Source organism: Cebus imitator, unplaced genomic scaffold (genome assembly GCF_001604975.1).
Source record: "Cebus imitator isolate Cc_AM_T3 unplaced genomic scaffold, Cebus_imitator-1.0 Scaffold553, whole genome shotgun sequence".
Classification (NCBI taxonomy): domain Eukaryota; kingdom Metazoa; phylum Chordata; class Mammalia; order Primates; family Cebidae; genus Cebus; species Cebus imitator.
The window spans coordinates 264,190-273,492 of record NW_016107868.1 but is presented as its reverse complement, the minus strand read 5'-3'; the positions used below and the strand labels follow the sequence as shown (position 1 = coordinate 273,492).

The 9,303-nt window shown below is 36.0% G+C and overlaps 1 protein-coding gene across 1 annotated transcript in view; it reads right to left on the bottom strand.

Moving 5' to 3' along the window:
• NAA35 (N-alpha-acetyltransferase 35, NatC auxiliary subunit) overlaps positions 1-9,303 on the bottom strand; it is an 81,992-nt gene that overhangs the window by 42,249 nt on the left and 30,440 nt on the right. Inside the window, exons 7-11 of the mRNA XM_017515609.2 lie at positions 8,200-8,266; positions 8,076-8,119; positions 6,376-6,426; positions 5,669-5,752; positions 4,435-4,549 (exon numbers count right to left, since the gene is read on the bottom strand). Coding sequence (XP_017371098.1) covers positions 4,435-4,549; positions 5,669-5,752; positions 6,376-6,426; positions 8,076-8,119; positions 8,200-8,266 — 361 coding nt within the window. The remainder of the gene's footprint in view (positions 1-4,434; positions 4,550-5,668; positions 5,753-6,375; positions 6,427-8,075; positions 8,120-8,199; positions 8,267-9,303) is intronic.

Here is a 9,303-nt window from a genome sequence, read left to right as displayed (position 1 = left end):
AAAAAAAAAAAAAGCAAAAAAAAAAAAAAAGCACTGTGAACACAGATTGAGCTTTCAACCAAGCCATTTTATCAGCAGAATTGCTGATATTAACATATTTAGATTTTGCTGTTGTTTTTCCCCACCTCTTGGGTTTGTCAGATTTCCCTAAGAAGAATCTTCTAAACTTTTAAGTGCAGAACATGTGACTGGCTACCCTGTTCTAAAAGAAAGAGGAGAGGAGCAGAGGAGGAAAGAAAGTAGGTCACAATAATAACTACTTAACTTTCACTTAACTCTTTCATAATGTGTACCCTTCATGAAATTCGGCCTCTTATTTCCTCAAGTACAGAAACCCTCTGTCCCCTTCCTCCAGAGAGTAACTTTTAGTACTGTGAGGTTCAGGAATGTCACTCAGCAAAAAGGAGGAAGAAACTTCTGCTTCTAAACAGATTATCAACCAGTTCTCATGTTCTCAGCTAAATTCTCATACCCATTTCCAGAAGTATCTGGCAAACTAATCGGCCTTCAGGGGATCCACAGTATGAACTGGGTTGCCTTTGACTTCCTCTATCAGTGCTACGAATACAATTATTTGGAGACAGCTAAGTTAGGGTCCTTCTGTTTGCCAGCTTCTAAAATAATTTTACTGCTATTTCCTCCTTTCCCTGTCTTTTTCATCTTTATCAGTTATGCCTTGAAAGAAAAAATTACTTCTTAATTGCTTGTGATTTCAGAAAGCAAATACATGTTTTCAATCCACCAAGTTTAATCAGGTATCTTTTAATTTATTTTTAAAAGATGACAAGTCCTCTTGAAACTGTGTACTAGATTTGAAAATACACTCCCCAAGAGTATCTACTAATTTCAGGCAACATAAATTTAAATATGTTATTTCCATTGGCAACTGTTAAAGATGCTTATAATCTAAAGGGTAAACTAGACCCAATTCGCAGATAACTATGAGCGAACATAGAGAGAAAAAAATATTTTGACAAATAGCACTAGGAAAGTCTCACTGGAGGAGGTGATGTGAACATCACTTTAAAGGATGAGCTAAAATTCCACAAATATATAAAAAAGAACTGTAAAATTCAAGACAGCATAAGCAAAAACAAAGAATAACATCTGCTTCACTGGATTTTTTTGCTCCTTTCTTCCTTCAACAACGATGTAACCCAAGGTCACATCTTTGAACCCAGCAAGCCCCATGTAAACACATCTACTCCCTCATAAGCACTGAAAATGACTCCAAAATCTGTTTTTCTATCCATTTTCCAGAGCCAAATATTTATTTTAATAGTAGAGTGCTCTATGTAACCGCCTCAAAAAATCCCATTCTCAGTAAGGTGCTCTCCTTATCCACCTCCAAAACCACTTTTGCATTCTGCATCTTCATAAAAATATTACCATGCATTGAGTAATTGTACCAGCAAGTAATTCTCAGATCAAGTCTGATTATTTCTACTTTCTTCCTTAATGCCAGTTTACAATTCATACTGAATATATGCCTTTCAATGAATAGATAAAATGAATGCTCAGTGATTTCAAGATTTACACAGCCATTTTGTCACCAGCTAGTTGTAATATGACCAGAAGGCAAAATGAGTAGAGATCAAAACTAATCTATATTACTATTTTCTCATCATTCTTCTATTAGAATAGACATTAGGAAACCATTAACTTTTTTATTATAGAATTGCATGGCTTACGATTAAGGGATAATTACAAACTTAAATTAAGCCAGCTAAAAGGTATTATACACATAAGCACAGGATGAGTATGACTTAAATTTAAAATTTTACCTGCTTAGTCGTCAGATTACATTTTTTAAAGGTTTATTCAAGCCAATTTTACGTAAACAACTTTCCTGAAGTCTGTCTGAGCAGACTATAAAATCAGAGTAATAGAGAAGATTACATGTGCAAGCTATTTTTAGCACTGGTCTGAAATATAGGAAAGTCCAAGCTGTAGCTACTAACAATCCCATGGCAATTATTATCTCAGAGTTTGCTTGATTACAGATATACAGCAGAATAGCCCAGGAGTAGACAGACACAGCAAAAAGAAACATCCAGATTCCAATCATCTGAAGGATTCTTGCTTCACATCATCTTGTTGATAAACAAACCAACAAACAAATTACTTTGAAGTCATTTATTATATAGTGGTTTTCATAAAAGTATTATTGTTGTAGATTTCAAAGCATTTAAGAGTTGTGGACATTTTATCCCTCTCTGTAAACATGTACTACTAAGTTTCTATGCATAACCACCTTGTTATGTCCTATGGTACAGAATGCTACCTAGTCACTCATCCTATAACCAAACAAACACAAATTCAGCACAACTAGTAGAAACATAAAAATTATGACAATACTGATTTCCTAACCCAAATGAACTTTTGGGTTGCTCTGTTACCTAACATTTTAGTAAGGAAAAAAAAATTTACGGGAAGGGGAACACAATGCCAGTCTCTAAATGGAGGGTAGATATGGAAAAGGAAAGAGGTGTGAATCAGTAAAAACTTGCCTTTCTGGTCACGAGACGACAACCAGGTAACAATAATTCGAAACATATAAATTTCTCTTCATCTCTACTGGAATGGCCAAGTAATTGAGGTGGAAAAAAGGATATAATCTCATTTTAATGAGTTTTAAGAACAATCAAAATTGCCTCACATTATCTAAAATGTTAACCCACTGTAAACTTTATAACAGAGGTACGCTATTTTTTTTATTTTAAGGCATAGTTCATAAATAAAATCTGAGTGCCAACAACATGCCAAGCGGGGTGATACACAAGAAGGGAGTGTCTGGCCTAAAAGTGCTCAAAATCTCAAACAAGACAAATGGGTAAAAAACTAAAATACAATGTACTAAAAAAAAATCTAACAAAGGCCTGTGTGAATGCAGTGAGAACACAGAGGGTATGGAAATATATATTTGGTCTTCCCTCTTGTTTCCTAATATAACTCCTAAAATCCTTAGATTCTCCAAGTGCTGTCTTTTGGTATGTTAATGACTGACAGCGTCAGGGTGCGGGTGGATCATTAGAAAGACAGAGGCACGATTAGAGGGTTGGGACTTTCAGCCCCACCCCACATCTTCCAGGGATGAGAGAGAAGCTGAAGGTCAAGTTGATCACCAATGGCCAAAGGTTTAATCGATCATGCTATGTAAAGAAGCCTCCATAAAAACTAAGAGGTCACAGTTCAGAGAACTTCCAGGTATCTGAAAATGTGGAAGTTCCTAGAAGACAGTATACCCAGGCAGGGCATTGAAGCTCCGGGACCCTTACCCATACCTTACCCTATGCATCTCTTCTGCATCCTTCATAATAGCCTCCACAATAAACCAGTAAACACAATAAGTGTTTCCCAGAGTTCTGTGAGTCACTAAAGCAAATTAGCTGAAACCAAAGATGGCGTCCTGGGAATCCCAACTTAAAGCCAGTGGGTCAGAAGTTCTGGAAACTCAGACTTGGCAACTGGTGTTTGGGAAGGAAGAGCTGTCTTGGGGACTGAGTCCTTAACCTGTGGGACCTGGCATTACCTCCAGGTAGAGCGTGGAGGTTGGAGTTTGTATTTTCCACACAAACCACCACAAACACTCCTTCAACGGGAGGTTAATTAGAAGGCACCCAGCTGGTGTGTGTGAAACATTTTGATCACACAAGTCCTCTGTAGTGATGACTGTTGTGGTATGAGAGCAGAGGAAAAACACAGATTGAAAGTTTCTCCAAAACAGAGATATTATCTAGGCCTGACTGTTGTTGAGTAGACTGTATAATGGAGGTGATGATCTCTCAGACAAAAGAGTAAAGACAAGAGGTGATCAAAAATGTGATTCATTGTTAACATTGAAATGGTCTTTGCAAAAATTATAAGAGAAACCTTTCTTGCTTTTAAACTCACAAGCTAACTGTCTTTGCTCATTCCTGGTATAGACTAAGCAACTATGGGAGAAATTTAGTTTACAATTTAAAATAAAGATAACTGTCCCTTCCTGAAACTAACCTCCTCTCCTTGCTCGTCCCCTGCCCACCAAACCTATTCTTCAACAACTCTAGTGCCCGAATTCTCAGGGAGGAAGATTTGTGAAACAGCTCTCATCCTTCCGCTTGGCTGACCCCATGATAATTAAACTCTTTCTCTGCTGTTCTCATTGCACTGGCTTTTCTGGGCAGCAAGAAGAAGCTCCCAGGCTATAACATCTCAGCATGGACGTAAGAGAGGATACATATTCCGAGTCTAAACAGTCATACACAGGAAATGGCCAAGTTCTACAGTATTGTTTTTTAGTCTAATATATAGAGAGGAGAACCTAAACACTGTCTGTGGAGTAAAACATTCCAAGGTACAAGACTGACTTGAAAGAAATTTTAGTATAAGCTAAGTACTATATATTTTGGATGGAAAAAAAGAAAAGAAAGTAGTAGAAAATTGAACAATTACCTCCTTTTGTAGTATCATTCTGGGCCTGGATGCCATGATGCAATGAATTATGAATGGCAGAAAGAAGATCTGCTGCTTGAACCATCAATTTTTGAGCTTCTGCAACAGCACTGGTCTAGCAAATAAATCACCAAAAACATTCTTACATATTCTTTCACTGAAAGATATACATTAAATAGGAAAATCCTATAAACAATAATGAAATTAAATGCTTGCTGTAATGACATTGGTTTTCATAAACTATGCACTTAATACAGGATGTCCAGATCCTGTTAGGATAGAAAATGTTTTTTAACTCACATCTATAACATGTAGGATTCATTTTAAAATAACAGAAAATATCAGCCAGGCACAGTGGCTCATGCCTGTAATCACGGCACTTTGGGAGGCTGAGGTGGGCAGATTATGAGGTCAGCAGATCAAGACCATCCTGGCCAACATGGTGAAACCCCGTCCCTACTAAAATATAAAAAATTAGCTGGGCGTGGTGTCACACGCCTGTAGACCCAGCTACTCAGGAGGCTGAGACAGGAGAATTGTTTGAACCCAGGAGGCAGAGATTGCAGTGAGCTGAGATCGCACCACTGCACTCCATCCTGTGCGACATCCTCTGTCTCAAATAAAATAAAGTAACAATAGAAAATATTTCTGGTTTACTTTAATAATTTTTTTAACAATAAAAACCAAAGATGCAATCAACTAGAAAATGAAAATTTTTTCAACAATGCTACTATGTCATTCATCAAGGTGGGGGAAAAAAATGGGGAAAAATAGAATTACAGAAGTTACTGGTAAAAATTGGATTCCTACTCACATTTATAAACTATTCACAAATTAATATGTAATTGACTTGAATTCGTGCAAAAATACAAAAAAGAAAAAATCACTATCTAGGGCTCACTTTTGATTCTATACAAATCCAAGAGTTAATTATGTAACTGAAGGTAAGAACAGGCCTACATAAAATTTTTACTTCCTCCTTTTCAATTCACAAAATATGACAACCTACAAGCAATTTCAGCTTCCAATGTATTATTTACAAATAATTAATAGAATATAAAATTCATGTGACTTCTTGAGAAAGTCATGAGGGTTACTCAGATTTAAATATACCAAATGCTGAGTTCTGTATATCTGAGATCAGGAGCACTTCAAGGGAAAAATTTCAGAACTGTTTCACTCAGGCATGACATCCAAAATCACTAAAACAGATAGATATGTTAACTGTCCTTACCTCTTTCTTAGTAAAGGCTATAAGCACTGTCAGTAACACACGAGTAAATTTCACTCTGCTGAATACTGCTAAACATTGTTGGTGCTAAAAAAACAAGAAAGGACTAGAAGTTAAAAGATGCAAAGCCCATGAAAGGAATTTCATTTTAAATATATTAACTCCTAAATCTCAATGTTAATAATTTACTACATTACAGACACCTGCACTTATAGGCTTTTAAATGCCTGAATAATGAGCTGCAGAAAACAAAGCCTATTCTTTTGAAATAGGAATGTAAAGTTTCTATATCAACAGGACTGATCTTTTCCTAAGTCAAAAGTTACACCATTATCTCAAAAAAACTGATTTTGTCTGCATTTTAAAAAGGACTGATTAAAATGTGCTTTAAGCAGAGTCAGAAAATTTAGCAGCTTGACAAAGGTTCAGCAGCTTTTGATACTGTGGAGCTGTGATGCATCATCTGTGAAAGATCGTATTTTTCTTCCTACCTCACAGGGATACTGAAGAGTTCTGAAATCATGTATTTGAAAGAGCTGTATTATCATTCTATTAAAATAAATACAAGGGAAATAAAATCCCTTGCAATGTCCAATTTTTAAAGAAATACCTTAAAAAGGGCTTCCATAAATTATAACGCAGTTCATAAAACTACAACATTAACAGGTAGACTTCTCTGATATTATCTACCAGAAAATAAGTTCAATTACTTCTAGTTCAACTTCTGGATCTCTTTCTTCTCCTTGTCGACTTCGAGTACTCTAAAATTTTAAAAAAGGTGAATTAAACACAAACCTGAAAAAATATTACATTATAAATATATAAGGTAAAACTAATTTTTTTGAGTATACATGAGAATCTATTTTTGGGAAAAACAGCTGGAGAAAAAACGTTGTGTCTAGTATTTATGTCCTCCTATTAATCCTATATACAGAAAGGTCATTTTAACATAAATTATAAAGATCATGCAAAAGAATTAAGTATTGAAACAGCAAAAGCAACACAATGAAATAACATAAGCAGAATAATATAGCACATAGTACATTTTCCTTTATTAACTGAAATTCCTGATGCTGTCAAAACTAACCCTGTTAGGAAAAAAACTGTAACCTTTACAAAAATCACATAATGAAAAAATAAAGTTCAATGGTTAATACCAATCTGTTTTACACTAAAATACAAACTATCTTAATACAAAAGTTACTGTGGACAATTTCATTTGACCAAATACCACAGAAAGATCTGCTAGAAGTTGTGGGTTCTAGCCCTAAAGCTGCCATTTACATGCCCTTTAGTAAAGCTAAGACACAGGTTACTTAACTCCTCTGATCTGTATTTTCCTCGTCTAAAAGTGGGGCACTCTGGGTGTCTAATTTTCCAATTCACTGAATTGTAAAAATCAAAAAAAGAGAATATGAAGTTTGACAAACATACTGTTATACTAGTGTTCATCCTGGCCAACATGGTGAAACCCTGTCTCTACTAAAAATACAAAAATTAGCTGGACGTGGTGGTGTGTGCCTGTAGTCCCAGCTACTCGGGAGGCTGAGGCAGGAGAATTGCTTGAACCCGGGAGGCAGAGGCTGCAGTGAGCCGAGATCGCGCCACTGCACTCCAGCCTGATCAAGACTCTGTATCAAAAAAAAAAAAAAAGTAGAAATATAACTTTTTCCACTTTTTAATATCTATGAAAAGCAGCAAATCATCAAGGTCATCTAGAAGGTTTTCACCAAATGTGGGATATCACCATTTACTGAGCTCACCTACTGTGTTCCAGACACTGTACCAGCTATTAAAGACACAAAGGTGAAGAAGACAGTCCTTACCTTTGAGGAACTCAAAACAGTAGTGGGAGAAAAATACCATTCTTAAAATAGCATAGTAAAAATCTAAAACATTGGCAAAAAGTTGAAAGAACTGAGTGGGGTAAATTTTAATATACTCATCTCTCTGTATCCACAGGGTGGATTTAAACAACCGCTGATTGGAAGTATTCAGAAAAAAAAATTTTTAAATAACATTAAAATATATAAATTTTAAAAGTGTAACTATTTACAGAACATTTACAACATATTAGATATTATACGTAATCTAGTGATGACTTAAGTATAGAGGAAGACGTGAACAGGTAATATGCAAATATCGCCCATTTTATATAAGAGACTTGAGCATCCTTGAATTTTGGTATCCACAGGGGTCCTGGAAACAATACCCTGAAAATACTGAGGGATGACTGTACTTGAAAATGACATTAATTTATCAGAAACTCCTCTAGCAGTGTTCAAATTCATTACCAGAAACATGCAAAGCACATATAGGAGAAAGGTGGTTCTACACACTAGTAATGAGGTAAAGTTAACCTGACATTTAGAGGTGTACTGTTTCTACACCAAAGAGAAAACATATATACCTTTACTCTTCTTTGCATGTCATCCTCCACATCTTTTAGCATGCCTAGAAAAAGAAACAATAAGTTTTAAAAGGAAACAAATGAAAATGTAAAACTTGCGAATTATCTTTAAAAATAATTTTACCTGTAACTCGAAGATCTGTCACACTGTTAGCCATTTTAAATCCGTAAGTCATTGACTGAAAATCTTCCTGTACAAAAAGGGAATAATCAGGCTCATGAATAGTAACAAAACCTTGAATAGTGGCAAAATATAACACTTTTCTTTATATTTCTCTTACAAAATCACTATTTAATAAAGAAACAGAAATGGAAAGTCATTCTGCTTGTCCAAATATAGTTAAGATACACCCAAACTTTTCTTGAAGGCACACACTTAAAACAGCATATTCTAATGTTGTCTCTGTCCTTACTTTCAATTGCTCACCCTCAGGCAATTTAATATGTTCATTTGTCATATAAGGGTAATGCTTATGAAAATATTGCAAAGTAATAATTCTCACAAAGTATTCTCACATTCACAACAGTAAATATCTAATAATTACTGCTTAATGACTGGGCTGCAAAATTCAGATAAGACTACTTCAAAAATTATTAAGTGCCTGCTTACACAGTTAAGATTTCTCAAACAGAATTATTAGAAGTGATAGCAAAACCATGTTCCATTATAGTCCATTGGAAGGAAAAAGTTGAGTCATTCAGACACATTACTCCCATTCCCCAAATCATTTTTTCTTTTTTTTTTTTGAGATGGAGTCTCACTCTGTCACCCACGCTGGAATGCAGTGCCACAATCTTGGCTCACTGCAACCTCCACCTCCTGAGTTCAAGCAATTCTCCTGTCTCAGCCTCCCGAGCAGCTGGGACACCGCCATGCCAGGCTAATTATTTGTATTTTAGTAGAGACGGGGTCTCACCGTGTTGCCCAGGCTGGTAGCCAAACTTCTGAGCTCAGGCAATCTGCCTGCCCTGGCCTCCCAAAGTGCTGGGATTACACGCATGAGCCACTGCACCCAGCACTGCAGAGTCATTAACTAATTAAGTGATTTTCTGGACTCCCTTTGAAGAAAATATATTTACTATCATCTGGCTGATTTGATTAACAAGTTATAAGCCCTATTAAAAGTGTTTCTGCCTACTATAATTCCTGTAAAAACATAGACAGGGCTGGGCACGGTGGCTCACGTCTGTAGTCCCAGCACTTTGGGAGGCCAAGGCAGGTGGATCA